This window comes from Callorhinus ursinus, unplaced genomic scaffold (assembly GCF_003265705.2).
Source record: "Callorhinus ursinus isolate GAN/ISIS: 27379988/994484 unplaced genomic scaffold, GSC_fseal_2.0 scaffold51, whole genome shotgun sequence".
Classification (NCBI taxonomy): Eukaryota; Metazoa; Chordata; class Mammalia; order Carnivora; family Otariidae; genus Callorhinus; species Callorhinus ursinus.
Window position 1 is genome coordinate 9096337 of NW_027397113.1, and position 27795 is coordinate 9124131.

Here is a 27795-nt window from a genome sequence, read left to right on the forward strand (position 1 = left end):
CAGACCCACGGGCCAGACAGCGTGGTGCGGGACGAACGGCGCGGGCCCCGCTTCCAGGCCCGGACGTTGGAGGGGTGTCACATCCGGCGGGAGGGGGCGGGCCTGCGGGCCCCGGAAGTGTGGGCGCGGGCCGTGGTTTAACCCGCGGCGGCGGTGGCGGCAGCGGTGGCGGCGGCCGGGGCAGGTGAGCTGGACCCGGGGAGGGGCGAGGACGGGGAAGGGGGTGGCGCTGGCAATGGCTCCCGGCGCGCCCCCGCCTGTCCGCCTCATTCTGGCAGAGGCCGGTGATTGGGTGCGAGGGGCGCGTGACTGCCGCGGGCGCCTCTGCCCCTCGCCGCGGAAGGGAGGGAGGCCGGCGCCCCTGCCCCTAGCGCCCTCCCCTCCCTTCCCCCTGCAGGTGGCGCCTCCGGCCCCGCCCCACCCTTCACCTCCACCCTCCAACCCCCCGTCCCATATTTGAGCATCTTGCTGGGCACAATTCCAGTGACGTTAGAGCCAGTTTGCCCATTGTACAGATGGGGAAGCAGGCCTAAGAGTGGGAGCCAGAGGTCACACGGGAGGCCGGTGGCAGGGTAGGGTCACAGAGACTCTGGTCTGTGACTCCCTGCCTGTGCCCTTTCCCCAGGACAGTGAAAGAAACGGGCTTTCAGCCTCGGCTCTGTTTTCCTTTTTTCTGTACCCAGACTAGGAGCGCCCAGCATCCTTGACCAAACCCTACTCCTGGACCTGCTGAGTACAAAGGGCATTGGTGTGTGTGTGTGTGTGTGTGTGTGTGTGTGTGTGTGTGTGTATCTGTATATATTTGTATCTCTCTCCAGTGTGTCTGTGTGTGTGTGTGTGTGTGTGTGTGTGTGTATTTGTATCTCTCTCCAGTATATGTCCCGTTCCTCTTGGGTACAAAGGGCAGTGGGGTGTTTGTGTGTCAGTGTATCTCCCATAGGTGCCTGGTTCCTCCTTTCTTCCCCACATCCAATAAGGTGCTTATTTTCCCACTTTATGGGTGGGAGAAGGAGTTACCTGGGGCTGTGTTGTGAGTTACTGGCAGAGTTGACCCTCCATCAACTCCAGCACAGTGTCGGGCCTCACCCACCCTAGCAATGTCTCCTTTAGCCCTGGAAACTTCACAGACTCACTTCCCTTCACTAAGTAATCCTGTTGCTGACTCAGGCCTTTTCCACTCCCTTCATTGGCTCCTTGCCTCTTTTCCGGGAGTCCTGTTTACTACTGGTGCCCCCAGGATGTTGCCACCTGACTCTTAGGACTGTCGGCCCTAGAGCTGGAGGTGGCAGTGACAGAGGGATTTGGGGAGGAAGGACTTTCTTTGGCTCTTGTGCAAAGCAGCAGCCCTGCCCAGGCCTGGACCTTGTGGTTCTGGGTGGGAGGAAGGGCTTGGGTAACTATTGGCTGCTGAAGTGAGAGTCTTTGTTCTTGGTGGTCTTAGTGCCCAGAAAGGCTTTTTTCCTCGATTATCTTGGAAACTGGCTTGATGCCTTTGTAATTTCCATTAGGTAGAACATTTCATTTTAGATTTCTTCATCCGGGCAGCTTCTGCTGGCTGGGTTTAAGTAGCAATAGCTCTGATTTCTTGCTTGACTGCCATGTGCTCTTGGCCCTGTTTTAGGGGCTTTGTGAACATAGTGAATTCTGAGAACACTTCAATGGTGATCCCATTTTGCAGGTGGAAAGGGAGTTGCAGAGATGTTACATAGTTTGGTTACAGGGCCAGGAAGTGCCGAGTCGGGATTTTTAACCCCTTAGTCTCATTTCAAAGCTAATGTTCTTGCTGGACCTTAAGAATCATCTGTGATGCTTAGGGAAGCCTGGGTGGCTCAGTTGGTTGAGCATCTGGCTCTTGGTTTCAGCTCCAGTCATCGGCTTGGGATCCTGGGATTGAGCCCTGCGTCGGGCTCCGCACTCAGGGAGTCTGCTTGAGGGTTCTCTCTCTCTCTCTCTTTCCCTTGCCCCTCCCCTTTCTTGCTCTCTCTCTCTAAAATAATTAATAAATCTAAAAAAAAAAGAATCATCTGTGATGGTTGTTAAAAATATGGAGCCAAACCTCTGGAGATTGTCTGGAGGGGTACCAGGAATCAGTATTTTTTACATATGCACTGAGTGATTCGTTTTGAAAGTCAAATTTGAGAAGCACCACCTTAAGGAGTTTGTAGATTTTCTATACTTGGAAGTGAGATTATTTCTAAGGATTCTCGTTTTCTTTTTACTTATTGCTGTGAAATTTGCTAATCTGACATAAATCTGCCATTGAAAGGGCATTGGGCTAACTAGCCATGTGAATCATTTCCAGATACTTTTGGCCAGTACCAGTAGGGTTTTTCCAGGCTGACATAATCAGGTCATTGAAGACCTTGTTTTCATCCCACTGGATCCTCTTGTTCCACAATTCTGTTAGTTTCTGCTCAGGTTCTAGAGTTTTCATAAGGTTCCAGTTTGTTCCTGAATAGTTGCCCTGTAACACAGAGATCTCTGTAGTGGTGATGTCTCTGAGGATTGGGGTGCTTAAAAGGTATGTTTACTTCACAGGTGCTCCTTCTACTGCATTTCTCTTCCCCTTCATTGGTTTCTGTGAGAGACTTGAGCAAATACCAAACAGGTTTGTCGTGATTTGGCTGGTGCTGAGAAGTGGGGCCCCTGGGGCTTAGGATGGGCTGGAGAGGAGAGGAGAGACTCAACCATGAACACGTTATCAGACAGCGCAGGTCAGGTACGCCTAGCATTGAAGACATTAAGTACTTTAGTCCCCCTGCTAATGTTATGTACTCTTTCCTTGGCAGGATTACAAGTAGTAGAAGACACAAAGTCAGCATTATACTCATACTTTCTCTTTCTGTCCAGTAAACACTGATTTCTAACTTGATTTCTTTGTAAACAAGGGATGTACTTTGTATGATTTGAAATGTTTTAATTTACTGAGACTTGTTTTATGGCCCAGGATATAGTCTTCCCTGGTAAATGTTCTATAAACACTTGGGAAAAATGTGTTTCCTGCTTTGTTGAGTGGAGTGTTGTATAAATGTCAGTTAAGTTGGTTGGTAGTGCTGTTTAAGTCTTAACTGCTTACTGCTTTACTGTCTACTTGTTCTATCAGTTAGTGAAAAAGGGTCATTGGAACTTATGACTATAATGGTTGATTTGTCCATTTCTCCTTGTAGTTTTTTCAGTTTTTGCTTCATGTATTTTGAAGCTCTGTTATTAAGTACATAAACATTTTGAAGTGTCATTTGTTTGATGAATTGACCCTTTTAACCCCGGTAATGAAATCTACTTCATGTCATATTAATATAGCGAATCCGGCTTTTAACAAATTAGTGGATATCCAGAATATATACAGAACTACAACTCAAAAAAAGTGATCTGATTAAAATAGGCAAAGGACTTGAATAGACATTTCTTTGAAGAAGATATACAAATGACCAATAAGCACGTGAAGATATTCAGCATCACTGGTCGTTAGAGAAATGAGAATCAAAATGACAATGAAATACCACTTCACACCCATTAAGATGGCTGTTATCAAAAAACCCAGAAGTATTTGCAAGAGGATGTAGAGAGATTGGAACTCTTATTATTGCTGTGGGATTGCATTATGCACAGTAGCCAAAAGGTGGAAGCAACCCAAGCATCCATTGACAGATGAATGGACAAACAGAATGTGGTACATACATAGAACATTATCTAGCTTTAAAAAGGAAGGAAATTTTGACACGTGCTACAACATGGATGAAACTTGAAGAAATAATGTGAAGTGAAACAAGACAATCACAAGGGGACAAATACTGCATGATTCCTCTTATGTAAAGTTCTTGGAGTAGTTAAGTTCACAGAGTCAGAAAGAAGAATGGTGGTTGCCAGGGACCGAGGAGGGAGGAATAGGGAATTAGTGTTTAATGGGAATTAGAGTTTCAGTTTGGGATGATAAAATTCTGTTGGTGGTGGTGGTGATGGTTGTATAACAGTGTGAGTGTACTTACTGCCATAAAACTCTACACTTTAAAATAGTTCGGATGGTAATTTTTATGTTATATATTTTTTATCACAATTTAAAAATGGATAGTGTTTCAAAAATCAACGTTTGCTTGATGTTATTTCTTCATATCCTTCTACTTTTAAATTATGTGTGTCTTTAAAGTGGGTTCTTGTAGGCAACATATAGATAGGTTTTGCATTTTGTAAACTTCAGTTTTTCAATCTCTGCCTTTTAATTGGGATGTTTAGAACATTTACGTTTAATATTATTATTAGTATTGTTGGGCTTAACTCTTATCTTGCTGTTTGTTTTCAATTTGTCCAATATTCTTCCCGTTTCCTTTTTTTTTTTTTTCCTGATCTCTTTGGGGTTGAGTCATTTTTATGATTTCATTTTGTTTCCTATGCTAGTTTATTAGCTATAACTCTTTTTTGTTTGTTTTCTAGCAGTTGCCTTAGATTCATAGTATGCATCTTTAAAAGAAATTTTTTTTTAAGATTTTATTTATTTATTTGACAGAGAGACAGCGAGAGAGGGAACACAAGTAGGGGGAGTGGGAAAGGGAGAAGCAGGCTTCCCACTGAGCAGGGAGCCTGATGCGGGGCTTGATCCCAGGATCCTGGGCTCATGACCTGAGCCGAAGGCAGACGCTTAACGGCTGAGCCACCCAGGCGCCCCCATAGTATGCACCTTTAACTTGCCATAGTCTCATCAAATGATATACCATTTTGTATACATTTATTTCTGTCCTCCTGGACTTTGTACTATTGTTGTCACACGTTTCACTTCTATGTATGTTATAAATCCCACAATACATTGTTATTTTGCTGTAAACAGTCAATTATTTTGTAAAGAGATCAAAAAGAAAATATATTTTATATTTACTTACATGTTTATCATTTCTGGTGTTCTTTATTCCTCTGTGTAGATCCATTTTGTTTCACATTCTTTCTGACTTGAGGACTTCCTTTAATATTTCTTGCAGGTGATGAATTCTTTCAACTTTTGGATGTCTAAGAAAGTCTTTATTTTGCCTTTGTTATTGAAAGGTGTTTTCCCTGGGTATAGAATTCTAAGTTGATCTTTATAATTTCAGCATTTAAAGATGTGGTTCCACTGTCCTCTGGCTTGCATTGTTTCATATGAATAATCACTTGTCCTTTTTATTTTTTGTTCCATTTTGACTGTGCCCTTTTTCCTTCTGCTTTTATCACTTTTTTTTTAAGATTTTATTTATTTATTTGAGAGAGAGTGAGCGAGAGAGAGCACAAGCAGGAGTGGGGCAGAGGGAGAGGGAAAAGCAGATTCCTCATTGAGCAGGGAGCCCGACGTGGGGCTTGATCCCAGGACGCCGGGATCATGACCTGAGCTGAAGGCAGATGCTTAACTGACTGAGCCATCCAGGCGCCCCTTTTTATCACTGGTTTTAAACAACTTAATCATCATGATGTGCCTTGGTATAGTTTTCTTCTTGTTTATGGTGCTTGGGTTATTTGAGTTTTTTGGATCTGTGGATTTATAGCTTTCATCAAATTTGGAAAGTTTGCAGCCCATTAATTCTTCAGATAGTTTCTCTCGTCTCCTTTCTCTTCTCTGGGAACTCCAGTCACAAGTATGTTGGGAGGTCTGATCGCTGTTGTTCCACAGCTCTCTGATGCTTCATTCATTTCCTCCCCTGGTCTTTTTATTTTTCTCTTTGTGGTTTGTTTTGGGTAGTTCGTATTGTTATTTTTTCAAGTTCACCGATCTTTTCTTCCGTAGTGCCTAATCTGTTGTTACTTCCATCCAGTATGCTTTTTATCTCGACACTATAGTTTCTGTCTGTGCAAGTTAGATTTGGGTCTCTTTTTATATTTTCCATGTCTCTACTTAACACACTCAGTTTTTGCTTTAGCTTCTTGAACATACGGAATATGGTTGTAGTGACCATTTTAATGTCCTTTTATGCAAATTCTGTTATCTGCATTTCTGAGTCTGTTTCTCTTGATTGGTTTTTTTCCCCCTCATCATGGATTCCATTTTCTTGCCTCTTTGTATGTCTGGTAATTTTGTCAATGTCAGATGGTGCAGATTTTACCCTGTTAGGTGCTGGATATTTTTGTATATCTGTGTATGCTCTTGGCATTGTTTTGAGACACTGTTAAGTTGCTTGGAAACAGTTTCATTCTTTAAAGGCTTGCTCCTAAGTTTTGTTACCTGGGATCAGAACAGTCTTTAGACCAGGGTTAATTTTTCCCCACTAACAAAACGGCATGTTGCTCAGGTCTGCATCCCAGCACTAGGTCAATGTCTAACACACAAGGTACTCAATGAGTGCTGACTGGACAGGGACACCCACTCTGGACCAACAGAGAGGAACCGGGACCAGATTTCTCTCCTGCCTCAACCAACCAAAAAACCAGACGAAATAAATGGAACAACAGTTCCTGAGCAACATGGCTCACAGTCTTGATGGAGAAACATGCCGATTCCTATATAATAAATGCCAGGTAGTACTTACAGAGCACCATGGGAGGGTAGGATGAAGTCTTTGGGAGAAGGAGCTGACATTTGAAGGATGGGCAGGCATTTTCAAGCTGGAGAAGGCATAGGAGAGAGTATTCTAGGAAGAGGGAATGGTAGGAACAAAGGCTGGGGGCCAGAGCTGGGAACTCCTGTGGGCAGGATCCCTGTCATACTGATCTTTTTATAGGTACAGAATATTTGTCAAGTGAGTGGAAGCATGTTGCTTCTTCTGGGAATAGTAGGTAACACAGAGAGTTGGGGTGGGGTGAGCAGTCCCTGAGGGGAGTGGAAGGAGATCTAGCTGAAAAGGGAGGTTTGGGATCAGCTGATACAGGGCCTTCTATGCCAAGACCAGGAGCACAAGGTTTTGAATGAAATATTAAAGCACTGGGGAGCTATGGAAGGTTCTAAGCAGGGATGTGAGAGCTCTGATTGGCTGTGTTCTCTAGAGATTCCTGGGGGGTGTGGGGGAGGGCTGCAGAGGGTGGAGTCTGTTAGAGCCCGGCAGACAGCTGCCGGAGAGGCTGGCTCAGAGTAGGCCTTCTGCTGGAGCATGGAACTGGGTCCAGAGCCCGGTGTAGCTGCTGATACTGTGTCGCCTGTTTGATAATGGCCTTCACGCGTTTGATAATGGCCTTCATGGATCCCTGCCTGAGTCAAGAGCAGATATGAGGAGGCTCTGGCCTAGTTTCTCTTTTCTGTGGCTCCACTGTTGCCCTCAGCAACACCCGCCTCCCTCTGGGGGACCCAGAAGTTCGTAGCATCAGACATTCCTGGCAGGGGGAGGATCTACAGGTGCCCCACCTTCTGCCAGCCTAGGATGGCCCCCAATCAGTGAGAACAATGGTCTCGTTGTCCTGGCCTTTGAACAGACAGACCTCGAGTGACCTCATACAGACTCCTGGGTGTTTGCCTTGACCTTAATCCTAATCCTTCCTAAAGGGATGGTCGAACCTGCTAGCTCAGCTTGCCCTCTGTAGGTTAGGAAGTTGGGGTGGGGGTCGGGGGGAGGCTGACAGCTGCAGCCTGAAATCCTTTCTGAGTCATCTGAACAGTTGGGGCAACAGAGAAACAAGTGGCCATTGGGTGTGGAGTAGCTTAGGATGGTTTTCTTTTCACTCAGCCGTGGGCCACAGGAGGAAGAGGCTTTGCAAAGTGTCCCGCTTGTGTTTTACTGTCAGGAAGTTTCAAGAATGGGCTACTTACTAAATAACCTGTTTCTTGGCCATTGTATTGACTGAAGCGGAACGTTACTGATCTGTGTTACACCCAGCCACTGGATTTCTGTGGCACCGTTCATTGATGCTGTCTCTGGAAGAATCTTCAGTTCTCTGTCCTCCGCATCTGCAGAGGGAATGGGCCGGGTGGGAGCTCAGCCATGGTGATGAAGAAGATCCTGACCGTCTGTTGAGCCTGGCCTGAGAGCCGGGCATTGGACTTCCCAGGCACTAATTCATTTCATCCTTGTAAAAGGCCTGTGTCAGAGGAGAAACCGAGGTCCAGAGAGATGGACCCACCCAAGCTCCCCAGCCAGTAGGACCGAGGGTGCGGGGCTGTCTGTCTCCCAGAGCCTTTAGCCACTGGGCTTTCCCTGCAGGGCGAGGGCCCAAAGGAGGTGTTGGGAGATCTGGGGCCCCTGGGTGCTATGTGGCCAGCCCCTGTTCTTTAGAAGTCTAATGGAAAGATGTCAGCAAGAACGACCACGTCCTAAGTTTGCCCCCAGAGCTGGGCACCATGTTGCAAGGGCATGCATTTGACTGAGGGGCGGCGTGGTGGCGTGGTGCCGTGGTGAAGGGTACGGGCCCCAGGGCCAGAGCACCGCAGTGAAATTTGGGCTCTGCCATTTCCTTGTCGTGAGACTGGGATCAGGTACAAGTCTTCTCTTCGACCCAGGTTTCTCGTGTGGAGAATGAGGAAGGCCGCAGGCTGCACGGCCGCGAGGGCCCGGTGTGAGGATCACACGAGCTGCTGCGGACAGAGCGCCTAGGACACTGCCCGGTACATTGTAAGCGCTCTGCACGGTCATCGTTGGTCTCTCACCGGTGGCCCGGCGCGGCCTGGAGAGGAAGCTGAGTGGTGGCGGCAAAGCCTGGTCTGACTCCTGTCCGCGAGGTGTCCCCAGCTGTAGTGCCCTGGCTTTGCTCTCGCCGTCCGTCTGCCCGGAATACTCTGCCCTGTGCCTTCCCCATCCTGCGAATGCCTGCCTGTCCTTCAGAGGTCAGCTCCTCTGGGAAGCATCTTTTGCTCTTTCTCCCAGAGACTTCAGCCAGCCTCCACAGGGCTCTGGAAGTGCCCAGGAGCACCCCCCCCCCCCCCCCCCCCCCCCCCCCGCCTCCGGCCCGTCCTGCTGGTGAGGTTTCACAGCTGAAGGAGAGTGGAGGATGGGGGGCTTGGGCAGGGGGCAGGGGTAAGGGCAGTGGCTTTCAATCTGTGTTCTGGGAAGGTGGCCTGGGGGCCCCCTTAAGGTCTTGGGGGAGACTGAGCTGGAAGAGCAGGGTTCCCCCCCCGTCCCCACCCCGGGCCTGGCCTCTGGTGTCCGTTCTGTGCTCTGGGGGCTTGGGGTAACGTTTTAAAGGAGACCTCCTCTAGAAAACCGGAAAACTCGGAAAACGACAGGGCACCCCAAGCGCGTGGGTAAAGAGGATGGAGGCAGAGGTGCGGACAGCTGGAGGGGTGGGGAGGAGGGAAGGAGAGATGGCTGGCTTCGGGGCCGGCGGAGGGGGCCGGACGCAGTGCTTTCAAAAATGACTCCGGAGGTGCCTGGATTAAAGCCCGCGGGAGCAGTGACTAGGTGAGACCTGGTGATTGGACAGGAGGGGTGTCGGGGCGGCCTGGAGGTTTGGGAGTGAGGACGTGAAGCCGAGGCGGGGAAATGGGGGTCAGGCAGGGAAGGTGGTTTGGGAGAAGAGAAAGGTGGGTAAGGTCGAGTGGAGTCGCCCTTGGGATGAGGGTGAGGGGTGGAGGTTCAGCAGGGTTGGGAGGGGCCCCTTTAGGGGGTGGGCTGGGCCATCCAAGGACCGTAAGTAGCCAGGGGCCCCGCACCCTGCCAGCCCTGCCCTCCAGCTCCACGGGTGTCCTCTGCTGATGGACCACCCCAGCCTGGCTAGCAGCCCACTGAGTAGAGAAAGCAGTTGGCCGAAGTCCTGCGCCATTCCCGTGTCCCCGTGTTCGGCACAGGAAAGGGGCTCATGCTTCCTGGGTCTTCTCACTTAGCGGCTTGCCTCTGGGGGAAGGGGGAAAGAATAACGTCATGGAGTTTATTCAGTGGATCTGAGGAGCATGCGGTTGTTACGTAGATATTTATGTAAAGATGACCGTTGCCGTCAAAAGACCCTGTCCTGAGAGGTTGTATACGCCCCCATCGATGTGTCAGCACACTTATATTTGAGGATCTTTGTTCAGATCGGTTTGGAGCCTGTGTTTCAGAAAGCCCCACCCTTTGCCTTCCTGAGGACCTGCCCTCCCTCCTGAGCCTAGCTGGGTGCCTGGCCAAGGGTGTCAGGCAGCATTTTGCAACGGTGGTAAGGTGTGAGTGTGTGGATTAATGCTACCTAGCGACTGCTTGGTGGTTTTTCTAGCACCTCTAGAGGTTATCTCCCTTACTTCTCTTTAAGTCCTTACAACAGCCCACGAGGTTGGTAGCATTAGCCTCATATTGCCAGTGAGAAAACAGAGTAAGAAGGGCGGAATAATTTGCCCAAGGTCACAGAGCTAGTAGAAGGTCAAGCTGGGATTTAAATCCAGGAATATTTGGCCCTTAAGCCCTGAACTCTTTCCACTTCCCTTCCTGCTGTCTTAACTGTTTAGCACTGGGGAATGGGGAGGAATTCCCTGCCCCAACCCCAGAAATTCCTTAGAGAGGAAACTTCAGGAGGCTCCCTTCTGGCGCTTACACGCCAACTTTAAAATTGAAGGGAAGGTCAGGTCCGTGGTGCTTTGGACCAAGTGAGGAGCGCATGATGGTTTGATTTGTTTTTATTAACTCCTGTGGGAAGTCAGGTGACTAACGGTCTGATACTCGGGTGCACGGCTAGAATCATTCTAGGGAAAGAAAACTAGATCAGGTCAACAAATCTGTCCTCATTAAGCAGCAGGAATAGGAAGGTTTCTAAGGCAACCGCAGGTGTTTTTGACAGGAGGGGTGGGATGGGGCCAGGTCTCTCTAACTCAGGCACACTGAGCTGTGCAGGTTGCTATGGTAACTACTTCTTGTGCTGCCATAAGTGGATGTGGGAATTTCACAAGAAGCCCAAGGCCTCTGCAGCTCTCCTTGCAGTGTAATTTTGGGCTTGAAGTAGCTGGCGGGTCATCCTGGTCTCCTAATGGTAAGGAGGGGAGTGATGGGAACCTGTGCTTTGTCTGCCAGGGGGAGCCGGGGAAACAGAGGCACCCTGCTCAGTCCCAGTTCCATCTTCTGAGTCAGTAATAGCCGTCACATTTGCTTGACTCTATATCGAGCCCCAGGGGTGTCAAGAGTTGCCCCTCATCATTGGATTACCCCCAAGAGGCAGAGTAATTAGTATTTGTCCCGTGCTCAGGAGCTTGCAAAGCCCTCTCCAGGGCTGTTTGCTCATCTGAGGCACACAACCCCTAAGGTGGGATTACCGTCATGGTGTCCATTTTCCAGATAAGGAAATTGAGGTTAAGAGAGTTGATCAAGGTCACACAGCTAAAGGATGGTGGAGCCAAAGGGCAAACCCCGGGCATCAGTCCATGTTCTGTGCTTTTCTCTGCATCCTGTTGAGGGAGAGCTAGCATTGACTGTTCAGACAGAGGCAACGGGCCCTGGGCATCGCAAGCCATTTCCAAGGCTGGCACACCTTGTTCTGATCTGAGCTTAGAAAAGACTGCATTTTGCTTTTTGTCTTTACTTTTTTTTTTTTTTTATTTATCCTTGTAAAGGATCTGATATCAGTTGAAACTGTTTTTGAGTTAAACAGTCCTGGCAAGGATCCACATTGAGCAAGTGCCATCCAGACGTTGCTCCCCCCGCCGCCCCATTAAAGACAGAGCGGGAAGACAGCCCAGAGTTTGAACCCTTCCCAACAGCTCCATTCTCAGCCCCCTCCACCCGACCCCAGGGAGCGGTGGGAAAGTGGCCTGAGTCCCCTGGGGTGTAGTGGAGTCGCCTTTGGGCCTGCTACCTTCACTCGATCCTGTTCCCCGTGCACCAGGCCTGTGAGAGCGATCGAGTCAAGATACCGAGTGATCAGTGATCCGAAGAAGTTGAGCGTGCGAGCTTCATTTCCCGTCCCGGTGTGTGGCCTCGGAGGCAGAGGGGCAGCACCCCCAAGCCTGCCCCCTTGGTTCTGCTTGCTGCCGGTGGGGAGCTCCAGGGTGCCTGGGGAAGGTGTTTGTCACCTCGCCCCCCTGCCCTCCCTCCTTTCCTGTGGCAGGCACCTCTCTCTCCTGGAGGGAGCTGTTGACTAACCACACCCCGCCCAGTTGTTATTGTTGTTGTTTTACAACTTTTGAATTGGCTACTACAACTTAAAAGTTGGAGAGAGGTCACCTGGATCTGGATTTCTAGCTTCCCCGGGGGACCTGGCAGGTCTGGCCAAGCCTGGCCGCCCTGCTGCCCGCAGGAAGTACCCGAGCTGGGCTGAGCCCCTGCTTTTCCAGAGGGACACGCTCCCCACCTGGTGGCTTGGCCTTGGCCGCAGGTGCCTGTCTGGAGGTGAAAGCCGCAGAGGAGCCAAAAGAGAAAGGAAAGGAAGTTTTTTTCCTTCTTGGGTTATTGGGGGGAAACTGAGATTTTTCTCTTCTTGCGGAGGGAACACAGATTAGCACATGCGTGGCCTTTCCCACCCTGGTCCCCGTCTGATCTTTGAGTCGATGGTATCACCCCCCCAAAAGAGGTGTTGTCTTGCTGGACCCGTGAGGGCTGTGTAGCCGCCTGCCTCGGCAGCCTCCCCTCCCCTTCTCCCAGCCACGTGGATCTGCAGCCGCTCCTGCCAGGGCCCCGCTGTCCCCTGCCCGTGGCCCTCTGACTCCTGTCCCCACACAAGCAGCAGCGCCCCCCCCCCCCCCACTTCAGGGAGGCCTGGCGGGCTTCTCACGCCCCAGCGCCCCAGCCCTCAGAGCCCCCCGCCCTCAGAGCCAGCCACCTCCCCACTGCTTACTGCTCTGGCCCCCAGATGTGTCACATCCCCTGGTACCTGCACTCGCTGTGAGTGGTGGTGAAGTTTTTGTTTTCTAAAACGGAATTGAGTTGGGGGGAGTTAGTACCAGTGTTTATACATTCAGGTTGTGCCTGGCACATAGCAAGAACTTGGTGTTTATTTACACCTCATCCGTCCTGCCTCCTTTGCTGTGGGGTCTGGTGCAGTTCTTGGCACGTAGTAACGGCTCCATAAATGTTTACTCAGTGAAGGCATGGAGAAATGAAGGGGGGCGGGAGAAGGGGGGAGCCCTGTTCCCACACCTCTGTGTCTTGTCTGTCTGCCCACTGACTGACCTGTTCTCTCCCTCCCCGCCTGGGTCTCTCCCTCCCCGCCTGGGTCTCTCCCTCCCTGCCTGGGTCTCTCCCTCCCCGCCTGGGTCTCTCCCTCCCCGCCTGGGTCTCTCCCTCCCCGCCTGGGTCTCTCCCTCCCCGCCTGGGTCTCTCCCTCCTCGCCTGGGTCCGTCTTTTGCAAGCACTGCTGTGAGCTGTCAGCGTGCCAGAGGCTGGGCCAGGCGCTGGGAAGACAGAGGTGAACAAGACAATCTCCCTGCCTTCAAGGGGCTTGTGTCTTCTCTCCTATCCCCTCCCCCAAGCAGCAATCCCCAGACACCACCCGAGAAGTACCCAGCATCCTCCTGGGCCCCTGGGTAAGCAGAAGAGGGTCTGAGTCAGGGCCTGGGGTGCTGAGGGGCCTGGTAATTGCACTTGTCAGGCCCTCTGGAAACAGAGCCCCTGGACCCTGGGACCCCAGGTAACTTCTCAGTAATGTCCCATTTCTCTGCATGGTGACATCCCTGGTGGTTGTGGCCACTGTGAGAAGTGCCAGTTTGGGTTTTTCTGGCACATCAGGTGACCGGGCTTCAGGGGCATCTATCTGCTTTGTGGGCCTTGGGCAGAGTGTCCTGTGCTTCTCCTGCCGTTTCCGAATTACGAACCTAGAGAGTTGCGTGCTGCGTTCAACCTCACTGGGTGGCCCTGAGAATCCGGACGTCTCTGTGACTTCCAAAACAAAGGCATTGGTAACTCACGTCCAGGGGTGGGCGATGCCACAGTAAAGCCCAGGCCCAGAACTGTTGTCAGTGGGTGAGGATGTGAGCCACCTCCATCCTGGAGGCAGGGACCGAAGATGGGCCTAGGTAATCAGCGGGCTTGCATGGGATTGTAAGGTCTGCAACTTGGACAGCCTTATAACTAAACTATCTTCATGGCTCTCCTGTGATGGGCGGCGGAGCAGGTGGGGCAAAGATGTTTGTGATGTTAAAACGCCAGGGATGGAAGGGGACTTGGACCTCCGGTGCTCTGACCCCAACAGCTTACAGGACCTTGGGCAATACCCTTATTATTTGTTTCTGGGCTTCATTTCATCTCTGAAATAGGGGTAATTAAGCCTTGTATTTGCTTTAGTCCCTGGAGCGATTATATAAATTAACGGGGGAGTTTGCAAAGGGCTTTGATCTCAGAAGAAAGGAGCCATGTGACTGGCAGGGACTGTTTACCCATTTCACAGGTAAGAAAGTTGGAGTCCCTAAAAGGAATGTGTCGCACATTTGGGTGTGGGATCCCGAGCACACCTCCTTCTGGGCTGGTGACGCAGTGTGAGGAGGCCAGGGCACAGAGCAGGTGGGGAGCCTGGTGGAAGGAGCAGCAGGCCAGGGTCAGGCTCCTGGGCCAGGTGTCCCCTCTTCCCTCAGCACAGGCAAGCTATCTGCCGTTCGGCCTCAGTGTCACCATCTGTGAAATGGGCGTGGTAGAAGTGGGACCAGAGAAGGTGGAGTTGGAAGTGCTGTGGCCTCCATCCCGCTGTGGCTGAGCCTGCCAGAAGACGCAGGCCACCCTTGAGAGTTGGGTCTAAGGGGGCTGACCTGCTGTAAAACGGAGGTGTTTCAGACCTGAAGTTCTTGAGGCATTCAAAGCGTGCGTGGCCTATTGGGAAGTCTGCCACGAAAGGGGACTGACACAGGAGAGAGGTCTTTTGCAACCACGGGGCTGCGATGTTCCTTTTCTGAATATGGGGGCGGTCCTCTTTCCCAGTCAGGGAGTGGCCGAGGGAGTCCTCCCAGACCTGAGCTAGAACACTCTCCCATCCCTTTGATCTTCCGAGTTCAAGCAGGTGCATACCTGCATACCTTCCCAGCCTCCGAGGGAAGTGGGGGTGACCTTAGCACCTAGGAGCACCCTGCTGGGGATGGGATGCCCCAACCAGGGACCCAAGCTGGGAGAGGAAGGTCTCAGTATGAGAGCTGTGTGCTTCATCCGTTGCCCACTTCGGGGAGAATTCTCACTGTCTAAAAGACAGTGATTATTCGGATCACCAGCTGGAAGTTCCAGGGATGTGTGTCTCTGGGATTTCAAGGCCATCAAACAGAGCCAGGTGTGGGGCTCTAGATTGGAGAGGAAGACTGTCATTTGGGGTGGTGGGTGGAGGGCATGCTCACGTCAGTGCGCCCCAGGATTATCTGGGGAGCACACTTACTTCTTGATTGGCCAGCACTCTTTAACCCAGCAAAGTCCCCTTTCTGGCTAAATGTCTGTGGTCACTTACTGCCAAGCTTTGATGACAAGTTACACCCTTGGTGCCGTAGCTGTCCCTGTCCCTCACAAAAGCAGTGGCAGCCCCATGCCAGTTATAGTGATATCGGGCCCCTCTGTGTGTGACCTGGAGAGAGGACTTGGCCACTTTGCTTCCACAGACATCCACTGAACGCGCATGCGCACTGCTGGTTCCGGGATGGACACACACTAGGTCCACAGAGATATCAGTAAGAGAGATCAATAACAGCTTCTGTCAGCCCCCGTGAGAAAACGGTTCAGAATGTTACAGAACACTTGAATGTTATACAAAGATTTTGTTTTGCTGACTTTCCTCTGATGAAAATACTTCCCTTTTTTGGGGGGTGGGGGCGAGAAAGTGGCTGGTGAAGGTGAGCCGGTCAAGAAGCCAGTCTTGCCGCTTGGCTGCAGGGTGGGTTCTGCGTCAGGGCCTTCCAGTCAGGCCAGCTCCCAGTGCTCCCAGTGCCTTCTGGGCCTTGAGCCCAGTGCAGACCCTCCCCCTTGGACTTCCCCTGACTTGGCCTCTGGGTAGCGTGGGTCTCCTGGCCTATAGAAGCCTGACAGTGTCGCAGGTATGCTGTTTGTACGAGTCTCCCCACGGAGCTGGCCAGAGCTTGGGCTGTCTTCTCGGAAGCTGTAGCCTCGACGTTCTGTTGGTTGGTCTTGACGCTGTGGTAGGCTGCCTAGGCTGCCTCGCCTGGCCCCCTGCCACGGGGCTGCAAATCCAGAGCTTCGGTCCTGGAGTGGGAGAACCCCGTCCCGTGCCTGGTCCCACCCTGCCTACACGAGGCAAGCCACAGGCACCCGGGGGAAGTTATGTTTGGGGTCCTGGCAGAGGTCACTCAGTAGAAACAACACAGGGGATTGAGCCCCGCCTTTGCATCTGCCTCCGCATGGACTGTTTGACGAACCCCTTCTTCTCTGGGGTCTTTGCTTTTCCTCTTTCAGGGGAGGCTGCACCCACCTGAGTTCCCTCAGAGTGCCAGACGAAGGGGAAAGAAAGGCCACGGATGCCACACGAGTTTGACCCTGGGTAGAAGTTAGAATGAAAACTTCGTTAAAAGTCACACGAAGAGTCCTGGAGAGTTCTGGGTCTGGAGGAGGACCTGGGACTCTGGCGATTTCGAGGGGCATGCTGCGAAGCCCCCACTGGGGAGGGCCCGGGGCAAGTGACTTCCCCTCTCTGAGCCTCCTCTGCGAGGTCGGGTGCTGGCAGTACTCGCTGTATCAGCTGGTCGCGAGGGTCCTCGTAATGCAAGTACTTAGGCTCGCTGTGTTCCATGCACCCCTGTTCTGACAGATGGGGGACCTAAGGCACAAAGAAGTTAAACCACAGGGCTTGTAGGTGACAGGGAGGGATTCAAACCCAGGCTATCTGGCTGCAGAGTCCATTCTAACCTCGAGGCCAGTGGTTCTCAAAGTGTGTTCCCGGGAGCCCTGGGTGGAGGGGTGGTCTTTGAGACCCTTTCAGGCTGCCTGTGAGGTCAGAATGATTCTCATAATCTAAGGTGTTACTTTCCTTTTTGCTGTGTTTCTTGCATGAGTATACAGTGGGGTTTTCGGAGGGTACATGGCATGCGATCACATCATCCTTCTGGTGGCTTCTGACACATGAGTGCTTGCGTAGTCTTGTATTTTAAAAATGTTTCCCTGTGGCAGCCACCAGCATGTTTTCCATCTTGACAACCTTCTCATCTTAAGAAGGTTGTATAAAAAGAATCCTATGTTATATAAACAGAATGTTCTATAAATGACTTTTCACTCAGAAAAATTCCCTTGAGATCCATTCAAGTCGCAGACATCGATTTCTTGCTTTTTACTGGAGAATCTAGCTTTACTATACAGCTGTAGTGCAGCTTGTAAGACTCTTTACTAACTGGAGATCATTTGGGTTGTTTCCAATTCCAGGCTGTTCCAATGAAAGCTGCTATGAACATTCAAAGAAAATAAATTAGAAAAATTTCTCACTTTTAATATCTCATATGGTCAATACTAATACCTAAAATCCACCACATAAGGGAGACCTCTTCGGGTTCCTCAGTAACGTTAGGGGTGAAAGGTGTCCTGAGACTGGAAAGCGTGTGATCCGCCGCTCGAGGCCGTGCTGCCTTGTGTGGGACTTACCGAGCACGGACGGTGACACCCGCCTTGGGAAGGGGCTGGGGGACAGTTGCTCCGCTCAGGGCTCCGCCCGTGTGTGGGAGTGCACCTGCCTGGGGCCTCTGCAGACACCCTGCCGACCGCGCCAGGGGGTGTGTGGTCAGCCAGCTGCCCAGGCCAGAGCTTTCCTCGGCCCCGGGCTCTCTGAGCCCGGCCCCGACTGCAGGAGCCGGCGGACACCCGGTTCTGTGCTGGAGCCCGGCTCGGCGCTGCCGGCGCTCCGCGGGACCTGGCCCATGCCGGAGGCCGTGGTAACAAGTAATTTCTCTGGTGTCGGAGCCCTTCGCCAGCATTTGTTCCTTAAGCCCGCACTGTGTCGGCCTCATCTTACTGAACCTTACACCTGCCCATTTTGCTGATGGAGAACCTGAGGCTCGGGGAGGTCCTGGTTGTGGGACGTCCCTCGGCTGAGAAGTGGCAGGGCCGGGACTCAGACCAGGTTTGTTTTTAGAGCGCTGCTCCACATGTCGTGTTTGCCCCGCTGGTCCCGTTCATTGGTGGACTCACTCGGTCTGCAGGGTGGGAAGCGGCGCACCCCCAGAGTTCTCCTTCCCGGGCCCTGTTCAGTCTGCCACTCCCCTGCTCCAGCTTTCAGACCAGCAGGGTGAGATGGGGACAGAAGGGAGGTTTGGATTTTCACTCTGCCGTTTACTAATCTTTCTGATCCCCACCTGTAAAGGGACAGTTGCCTGCCTACCACCCGCCCCACCCCCCCACCACGGCCCCGGCAGGATCAGGAGAGACCACACGTGCAAAACTTAGCATTCCTTGCCTTAGAGGTTGGGGACCACATTCAACCCTCGGGAGAGAAGAGATGGTGGTTGACTACTCTGTTTGGCTAGCTCTTTCTCAGGAGGGTGACCCTATAATTTGTTGTCGCAACGTGTTTTGAACACGAGAAGGGGGCACCGTAAACAGCTGTGCCGGCATGTGAGGAGGAAACAGCACTTTGCTGGCCAATGGGGGGCTGTCACTGTTGATCAGTTTCTCCTTTCATCTTTCCGATGACCTAGGGGAGACCGTTCCCTTCCATTCCAGACGGGAGGCTAGGACCTGGAGGTCACTTCTGGCCACACAGGTGCCACATTGGTCCTCGATTCCACAGCCCCTCCTCGGACCTTATTACACTTCAGCCGAGGGACCTCCCACAACCGGGACCTCCCCGAGCCTCAGGTTCTCCATCAGCAAAATGGGCAGGCATAAGGTTCAGTAAGATGAGGCCGACACAGTGTGGGCTTAAGGAACAAATCCTGGCGAAGGGCCCCGACACCAGAGAAGTTCCTTATTACCACGGCCTCTGGCGTGGCCCACTATGGGCAGCGTGGGATCCCGCAGGCTGAGCACTGGTGCGGGGGAGGACAGGGGCCTCCCGCTCTCGGTCTCTCTGGAACCTGGACTCTTTGGAAAACGAACATCACTTTTGTAATGAGAAAGATGGACATCAGGGCTGTAGGATGCGCGTCTAGAAAAGGTAAGGGAGGACCTTGTCGGCAGAAAGGAAGAGTGGCCTCAGTGTGTCTGCACTTCCTTCTCTTAGTCCCCGGGGCTCCCTCCTGGGGCTTGGCTGTGACCCCACTGTCTGTCACGCAGACAGTCGGTGTCCCTGTTGGCAGAGTGACAGAGGAGGGGGAGCCCTGCCGAAACCAGCTCTTTTGTCCCGGCGGATGTTCTGTTGGGGTCGGTCAGTTTTCTTTGCCTTCTTAGTGCCTTGGGGGCCAATATGATGATTGTTGTTGTTCTTCCCCGAGGGGGCCCTGCCCGTGACTGTCCGTTTCTGTGGCCCGTGGAGAGGACTGTGGTCGCCGAGCACAGTCAAGGGAAACCCCAGGTTGTCGGGGTGCTAAGCAGAACAAGCAGTGATACCCTCGAGCCTGGGATGCTGAGGCCGCACAGCCCCCACGTGTGAAGGTTCGGGTGTGTTTCCGGTTCAGGCAGAAATAGACGCTTACCAGAGGGCCTGCTGGCATCTGGGCTCACAGGCAGCCTTGGGCCCAGCTTTATCTCTGTCCCTGGCTGCCTGGCTTCTCCTTCTGCCTTTTCCTGTGTGCTCCTTGGGCAGCTTTATCTAGCACCCCAAGGAGCCGTGGTGTTGCCTCTGGCTGCCGAGGGCTTTCTCCTATCCTGCTGCTCATGGTTTGGTGGAAGGAGTGGGGCTCCCTGGTCTCCCTGGGGACGGGATGGCAGGGTGGCCGGGATCTGCTTGCTGGGACCCTTGTCCCACCCTGAGGCTTCCTGCCCAGTGGAAGCATAGTGGGAAACTGCAGTGCGTCTTTCTCTCTGTTCTGTGTTCACAGGGAAGATGGAGACTCTGAAAGACAAGACCTTGGAGGAGCTGGAGGAGATGCAGAATGACCCAGAGGCCATTAACCAGCTGGCCCAGGAGGCCCCCGAGGTAGAGCAAGGCTGTCAGAGGGCCCGAGGAAGGCCAGCAGATGGGACCTTGGCCCTGCTTCGGGACACTGGCTTGGTGGCAGTTGGGGCCATGTTCTTCTCCCTTTTCTGTGGCCTTCCCTCTGGTTTGGATCAAGCCAGAGGAATCCCTGGGATCTGAGTCCAGCCCCTGGGCTCTCTGGGAGTTCTGGGGGACAGTACTGGGGCATCTGGGGCCCCCCTGTGAGTCGCCACATATTGTTCCAGCCTGACCCTGGAGGCGGTTTCTGCAAGTACTCCTACCATTTTGCGGCTGTCTTTCCCCAAGGGCCTTGTCTGGCCCTGCATCTAGGGGAGGAGCCATTCTTGGCCTAGGGTATGGGCCCATCTCCTGTTTGATCCCGTTTCCTGTAATGACTGGCACCTAACCAGTCTCAGCTCATCACAGTCCCTGTGGGAATAAAATAACCCTTCCGCATGTATAGAGCTTTATGCTTGTATTTATAAAGGCCTTCCTGTCTCCTCAACCCCGTGACCCCTGCGAGGTCAGGCGACTGGACGGGGCCAAGAGCTGGGTATACCCACAGTCCCGCCTCAAGTAGCCGCAGCCTGTCCCCTGCTCTGGGGAAGCTACCCCTGCCGCCCCTCATGCTGGGGACGGACACAAGCGCAAGCAGTGCCGAGCTCATTGGATTAGCATTCGGAATAGATTTTTATTTTCACTGATGAATAGGTATGATATGTCTCTGCTGGGGATTCACGGTGTGTTAACACAAGGGAAGCCACCCTGTCCAGCTTCTCCCTGCTTTCTGTACGGTGTGCCCAGTGCGGCCGTGTTCCCTTGCCCCTCCTAGCTTGTGCTCTGACTGCCCCCACCTCCCCCCACCTGCCCCGCTACCCAAAGGAGCAATCTTTGCTGGGGGGTAGGGAGGATAGAGTAGGGGGCAGGGTTTGAGGACAGGTAGGGGGGCTCTGTGTGGCACATTCTGCTGCCTTGAGCCTCGCTTGGCGAGGACTGGAAGCAAAACCTGTGTTGGTTAAGCCCCAAGCCTGCCTCAGTGGGTCAGTCAGGCCGTGATGAGGCCAGGATCTGGCCCAGCCAGCACCGTGCCAGACTCCTTCATCCTCCATTTGTCACGAATTAAGCATAAGTGTTTCTTGACTCTGCCATGAGCACGGCGTTCTAGGAATTCCAAGGCCAGTTTTAAAGCGTGGGAAACTTGGCAGAGGCGAGCCTTCACATAAGTATAATTGATTGATTTCCAAGCTGAGTAGGCTGAAAGACTTGATGCCGAAGCGCAGAATTGCAGAAAGTGTAAGCGCAGACAACGCTCTGGGGCTGAAGGCGACTCGAATTTTGTGGACTACAGCCAGTCAGACCAGTCGATTTGAGTTCTTGGAGGGGAAAAGCAGTTTTGGGATCAAGGGGGAGCGAAGTAGGGCAAGCTACTTAGATTTGCAAAATCCCTGGGACGAGGTGTCCACCATGGTCTATCGAACATAATTTTACACATCCTAGTCGCGTGGCTGTGCAGAGAGACGTGGGCTGGTTCGGTGTGGTATGTGGACGTTGCTTGGAGAGAAGAAAGCCAGCTAGTAGGGGGGCTCTCTCCACAGAGGGCAGTGACCGGTGGGGTCCAGCCAGGCCTGGTGAGCACCTCTGGGCGGGGTGCTAGAACTGTCTTAATTGACCTCTTCAGAATGACTGGTGGAAGGCTTCATAGTGAAACCCCCATGGAGAAAGATTTGGGGGAGGCTGTGGGGGAACAGGCCAGAATGTGTAGGGCATGGTGCAGGGCTGAATGACACAGCTTGGATTTATTGGCTGAGACCCACGGAAAAGGCCGTGGGTCTAGGCCCACCTAGGAGGGCCAGGGGGCAGCTGAGCAGAGGGCTTTAGGCCTCCCACTCTGCCCCTCGCCGAGTGGCTCAGAAGGGTGCTCATGGCAGCAAACCGGTCAGCCCAGATGTGGGGGCAGCTTGTTGTTGTGGGGAGACTGGAGAGACCCCTGGCAGGCCCCAGGATCCCTGGGCCCCAGCGGCCGCATTGTGGAGGGGAGGCGGGTCTGTGCCCCCTCTGTCCCATCTGGAGCATGAAGAGCGGGCTCCAGGCCCGCCCCAGAGCTCAGGGCTCAAGGCCCTGTGGCCGGGGAGCAGCAGGAGGGCAGGCTTCCGGGACACCCCTGGCCTGTGGGGGATGAGCCGGTCCGTTCATCACGTGCCGACCGTGGCGGCCCCCGCGTGACAGCTACTTGTGTGCAGCGGTGCCCTGAGCCCTCTACTGGGCGCTGAGCCCTCTCTTCCCATGCCGCGCGGGGCTCTCAGTGGACCGTCGCTTTCTCGGGGGTGCTGCGTCCGACTCTCTGCCCTCCTCCGGGTAAAGAGGACTCCCTGGCGCAGGGATGGAGCTTCAGGCCGTAGCAGGTCTGGTAAGGGCTCCTGGGGCTGTCACCTCCCTTGCTAATGGCCACAAGGGACCTGGCTGAGGGGAAGGCGCTGCTTTGCTTGGGGAAGTACTTTCAGGGGGGGCACGGCCAGGGGCCGAGGTTGGCATGAGGGCCTCAGGTCGCCCGTGTCGGTGGGGGCCTTCTGCTGGCTGAGAGGCTCCTCCAGTTCTTGGGGACACCGCCGTTAGCTCATCTGCACAGCTTCTCTGCAGGACCTACCTGTGGCCCAGGAAGCAAGGACAAGTCTCCCCTGAATCAGCCTGTCCGGGTCTGGGCCTGCCTTTCTCACCCCTCAGAGTAACCGTTCTGAGGCCTCATGCATGTCTGGCCTGTGGTCTGACTCGGGCCACGTTAGTGCATCTCAGAGTAGGCTTCCTGCCTCAGAATCTTGGGGATAAGTAGTTTGGGATTTTGGTCCCTTCCCTCCTAGAAAGCCTCTGCCTCGTTCATATTAATTGGTCCACCTGCTTGCTGGAGCTCTGCAGGGTCGTGGTGGCCTGGCTCCTGCTCGTCACGTGGCCTTGGGCAAGCTGCTGACCTTCAGCGCGCTTCCCACCTGCGTCCACCGCATGGGGTGTTGGGTTAGCGATTCAGTGAGGCGCCCGGGTCAGAGCGCTTGGCTCAGGGTTTGAGCCCAGGTCCGTCGGACCCTAGCTGGGGGTATTACCCCCTTCTCCCACTGGGAGTGAGGAGTCCCAGAATCCCCAGGTGCAGCCTGCCGCGAGGTGAGTGGTGGTGATGGTGGTGATGGTTCTTACGGTCACCCTCCTGTTCTTTTAGGTCCAGGACCTGCAGCTGGAACGGGAGATGGCACTGGCCACCAACCGGAGCCTGGCGGAGCGGAACCTGGAGTTCCAAGGCCCCCTGGAGATCAGCCGTTCAAACCTCTCGGACAAGTACCAGGAGCTCCGGAAGCTCGTGGAGCGGTGCCAGGAGCAGAAGGCGAAGCTGGGTAGGGACGGCCTGGGAGCAAGCTCTGGGTGCTCGTCTGTCAACTTGGAGGCCCCGTTCTAGCTCTGGGAATAGTGCAGAAGGATACGTTCCCTCCCCCTTCCCCGGGATAGGAAAGATCCCCTGCCGGCCCCCTGCGCTGAGTGCTTCACATATGTTTTTCCCAACAGCCTAGACGGGGAGGGACTGTTGTTCTGGTTCCATAGATGAGCAAAATGAGGCTCAGAGAGAGTCAGGAATGTGGCCAGGCTTCTCTGGCTAGGTTTGGGGCTTGAGTCCAGAGAGCCTGCCTCCCCGCTGTTGCTGGGCAACACCGCGCTTTGCGGTGCTGGGCTGGGCTCTCCGTGTCCCGGGACCTGCCATCAGTGAGGGGGGGCTGTCGGCGTCTCAGCCGTGGAGAAGCTTGGTGCTCAGACAGTGCAGTAACGACCCCCTGCCCCCATGAGGCAGCACACGGTTGGGGCTGGTTGGTGGGCTCTGATGCTCGAGTCCTTCGTGCTGACACTGGGACGGCTGGCTAGCCAAGGTCTGGGCCGGGCCTGGTAGAGCCCTCTCTGCTCAGGAAGGTGACCTCAGGGAACTGGGCTCCACACCAGACCCCCTGACGGGGGCTGGGCCCCTGAGCACACAGAGGACGCTGTGAGGGTCTTTGCCGAAAGCTCAGCCTCTAACACTGAATGGAAAGGCACTTGGCAGAATGTCGATCTTTCTGCCCTCCCTTCCAGAAAAATTTTCTTCAGCACTGCAGCCAGAGACTCTGTTAGACCTTCTGCAGATCGAAGGCATGAAGATCGAAGAAGAGTCTGAGGTAGGATGGCCGTTGTCACACCCTCTTCTGTGTCGGGCCCTGGAGCGGGAACCCTTTGGAATGAGCACCGCGTGTCTGCAAAGTTGGGACCAGGGGCATTAGTAGACAGCAAAGGTGGATGACACGGTTAGTCCCGCTGGAGGCCCTGTTGGCCCCTGGCCCCACCCCGGCTGCCTGGCCTCTCGATTCTGCTTCCCTCTGGCCATCTCTTCAGTCTGTGGGCAGACGGGCTCCCTCCAGTTCTCCGTGCCCTGGGTGGAAGAAGCTTCCAGGTCCTCCCAGCCCGGGGCCCGTCTGCACTGGCAACTGAGTAGCTTAGTGTTCATCCATTTATTCATCACGGCCATGCAGGAGCTGCCGTGAGCCTGGCACGATGCCAGGGGCAGGGGCAGCAGTGGCCACCACAGCCCCTGCCCTCTAGGAGCTGCCATTCTGGTGAGGGAGACAGAACACCTGAGCAAGTGCAGGTAGAATTGGTCAGCGGTGGTAAGTGCCGTTAAGGAGAAAGTCCCAAGTGGGGGCCAGAGAAGACGGGGAGTGCCTGCAGCGGGCTGTGCCGGAGGGCCGCAGTTGGCCTTTGATCCCGGGGAACACGGGCAGCCTTGATCCCAGGCAGGCCCCTGTTGTCACCAGACTTTATGTCTTCTAGGCCATGGCCGAGAAGTTCCTGGAGGGCGAGGTGCCCTTGGAAACGTTTCTGGAGAACTTCTCCTCCATGAGGATGCTGTCCCATCTGCGAAGGGTGCGCGTGGAGAAGCTCCAGGACGTGATGAGGAAGCCCAGGGTTTCCCAGGAGCCGGCCGGTGACGCCCCTCCTCCACGCCCGCCGCCCGTGCCTCGCCCGGTCCCCCAGGCGACACCCCCTGTGGCGGAAGAGCCGCCCCCGCCCCCATCAGTAGTGCCTCCTTACCCTTTGCCCTACAGCCCGTCCCCTGGCATACCCCTGGGCCCCACCGCCCAGGGCGCGCTCCAGCCGGCCCCCTTCCCCGTGGTGTCCCAGCCCTCCTTTCCCTACAGGGGGCCTTTGGGCCCCCCGTACCCATCAGCCCACCCAGGACCCCGGGGTGCTGCGGGCTACTCCTGGTCCCCACAGAGGAGCACACCCCCCCGGCCAGGCTATCCCGTGGCCCCCACTGCTGCCACTGGCCCCGGGTACCCCTTGGCAGGGAGCCGGGCCCCCAGTCCTGGTTACCCTCAACAGGCCCCCTACCTCTCGCCAGGAGGAAGACCTCCCTACCCAACGCAGCACCCCCTCCCGAGCTTCCCAGGTCAGCCCCAGCCCTCAGGTCCCCCTCAGCCTCCCTACCCCCCTGGGCCCGCCCCTCCCTATGGGTTTCCACCAGCTCAGGGTCCTACCTGGCCTGGGTATTAGACACCGTCCTGGCCCTCGGCCCTTCTCTACTTCCACCTGTGCCACAGCCCTCGGCCTGCCCACCACTGAGATTCGAGGTTACCTTGGAAGTGGACTTGTGTCAGCACACGGGGGCCCTGGGGGGACCTGGTTGGGAGCGTGCAGGTCTGGAAAGCAGCCAGGCAGTATGACTGGTTTGGCAGCGTGGCCGGTCACAGCACTTAACTGGCCTCCTGGGGGGAAGGGAGCGCCTCCCTTCGGTGACTGGCTTCAGCTTTTCTGGTGCTAGCCAGGCGGCGAGTTTGGTCCCTCTTCGTGGGTGTCCGTGTGAGTGAGCAGGCGTGTGCGTTGGCGGACGTCTACTGCGCTCCCGGACACTGGAACCAAATGCAGTGATCTCAGTGATGAGGAGGCCGGTCTCCAGCCCCTGCTCACCCCCCTCCCTCTCTCCTGGGATTTGGCACGTTCAACCTGGTGCCCGTGGCCAGGGATGCAGCTCTGTGTCTGTCCGGTCCTTTCAAGGACCGCACACCATGGTTGGAGTTGGATCAGGGGCAGGGCGCAGTTAGGAAAAACTCTTGCTGATTTTTAAGTCCCATAAAGCCATAATTGAACTCTGATAGGCCGGTGTCAGAGAAGCGTGTTCTGTGAGCTGGGCTGAACGGCGGCAGCTGGAGCAGCGAGAAAGCTGGGGATTGTGAAGGTGGACCCCAGACCTTGCTCACGCTGGTTGGAGAATCCGGGAGTTGCCTTGGCTGGAGGAGAGGGAGCAGCTCTGGCCCAGGAGATAGCACTCACACCAGACTCATTTAGGAGTGGAGGGCCGGGTCACCTCCCCCAAGCCGCCCTCTCTTCTCTGGGGCCCTCCATTTCCGGTTGACTTCTGGGGTTCCCCACCCCCCATCCATCCACTCCTCTAGTGCCTTGAATCTCATCCACAGTGCCCCCCCCCACTTCATCTCTGTTCTCTGGCTCCCTGGCATTACTCCCCCTGCCCCAGCACCCCTCCTCAGACAGAGGACGCCCGAACAGTGACTTCCCACCTGGTGCTTTCGGAGACACCATCGCTCTGTCAGACGGAGTCCATTTCTCTGCTTCTCTCTCATCTTCAGAATGTACAGGGCAGGGATGTGACTCCGTGCCACACACAGCCCCCGGCACACTGGGGGTTTTTCACGTGTTCAGTAATAACAAAGGCAGTAGACTAAAGGGGTGTGAGGAACGAAGCATTAACTTGATTGTTCCGGATATGAACCAGGTCTCAAGGGCAGACTCTGGAGCTGCTATCAGCTAGGAAGTCATATGTGCCTTGAAGTGTCCACTACTTGAGTACCCAGCATCTGGTGGGCCTGGGGTGCTGGGGGCCCACGAGGAAACTCGACCTTCTGGTGCCTGCCCCCCTCCCTGCGCGCCATCAGTGGGTATTCGCCAGGAGATGCTCCATTCGTGCTGTCAGTTGCTTGCCAATTGTGCTTGCTTCTCCTAAGTTATTTATAAAGAGAAATCACTAATGGACTCTTATGGTTCAAGAGCTTCCGAACTGGATGAACGATCGCTGGTATGTTTGTATAATTAATTGCCATAATAAACTTTGATGAGTTACACGTCGAACGGTCGCTCTGGTGTGTTTGCGAAGTGAAGGTGTGGCTGCTGGGGCTGGGGGTTGGGGGCCCGGGTGGGGGGGATGTGTGTGGGGGGGTGGAAGTCAGGATCATGCTCTGCTGAAAGGCGTCTTTGATCATGTCCACAAGGCCTCATCTATCTGGATATCCTCTCTCGAGCGGCTGCCCTCTGCTCCTTCGCCCTGGGTCTGGGCTCTCGTGGCCTTTTCCTTTCTTCTACACTTTGGTTTTCCATCTTAGGCCTTTCCACGCTGGGACCTGCATATTTGCCACAGACCGCCACCAGGGGGCGTGCGGGGCTCAGCCTAGCGAGGGCGGTGCCACATTCCTGCCCCCCCCCCCCCCCCCCCCCCCCCCCCGGCTGTCAGCCCGTCCAGTTTCTGAACTGATAGAGAGGGGCCGCGACGCTGGCTGTGAGCCAGGTGGTCTTCGGCCCACTGCCCAGCCTGCTCCTTCTCCAGCCCACCCTGAGCTCAGCTGGTTCTATCATGAGGTTTGGGAGGGTGTCTTCTGCTTTCAGCAGTAAGGGCAGCTTTGGGGGCTTCTGATGGACCCTCCAGTCAGCCCTTCTGCTTTTCCTTCCTGGCCGAGTGACGGGGACAGGCTGCCTGTGGACAACGTGCAGAGATGCTGTGGATTGTCAGTACTGGATATGCAACAGGGCCACCCGACATGCATGCATCATCTCGTTGGGTCCTTTTGACAGCCCTTTGATCCCCAATTTTAAGCAAGGGAGGAGACTGCAGGGGGGGGGGGGGGGGGGGGGGGTAGGGGCCCCGGGGGCATGGCCGGGGGGGGGGGGGGCCGGGCTGGCAGCTGGCTGGCTGACCTGCTCCGCCACCATGCCGTGCCTTTGTGGTGTCAGAAGAGGCCACTGCCCTGAAGA

General features: G+C 54.5%; 1 protein-coding gene across 11 annotated transcripts; it reads left to right on the forward strand.

Annotated features, from left to right (window-relative positions):
* On the forward strand, positions 1 to 26898 carry VPS37C (VPS37C subunit of ESCRT-I). 11 transcript variants are annotated; one of them, XM_073883673.1, is made up of 7 exons: positions 2 to 184; positions 8381 to 8704; positions 19109 to 19274; positions 19655 to 19752; positions 22958 to 23129; positions 23854 to 23936; positions 24586 to 26898. In XM_073883673.1, the coding sequence occupies exons 4-7, from the start codon at positions 19660 to 19662 to the stop codon at positions 25306 to 25308; spliced, it is 1071 nt and encodes a 356-aa protein (XP_073739774.1). In that variant the 5' UTR covers positions 2 to 184; positions 8381 to 8704; positions 19109 to 19274; positions 19655 to 19659; the 3' UTR covers positions 25309 to 26898. The 11 variants fall into 11 exon arrangements, with proteins under 11 accessions (XP_025734142.1, XP_025734143.1, XP_073739774.1 ...); XM_073883671.1 differs by having other exon boundaries at positions 3 to 184; positions 19109 to 19268; XM_025878353.2 differs by having other exon boundaries at positions 3 to 184; positions 8381 to 8492; positions 19109 to 19268.
* Positions 26899 to 27795: the final 897 nt, after the last annotated feature.

What these genes read in the sequence shown, in the direction of transcription:
- VPS37C (XM_025878357.2), top strand. Translation starts at nt 19,660, where the DNA reads ATGGAGACTCTGAAAGACAAGACCTTGGAGGAGCTGGAGGAGATGCAG. An exon ending in TGGCCCAGGAGGCCCCCGAG is followed by an intron (nt 19,753 to 22,957) that starts GTAGAGCAAGGC and finishes CTGTTCTTTTAG; the next exon opens with GTCCAGGACCTGCAGCTGGA. An exon ending in AGATCGAAGAAGAGTCTGAG is followed by an intron (nt 23,937 to 24,585) that starts GTAGGATGGCCG and finishes TATGTCTTCTAG; the next exon opens with GCCATGGCCGAGAAGTTCCT.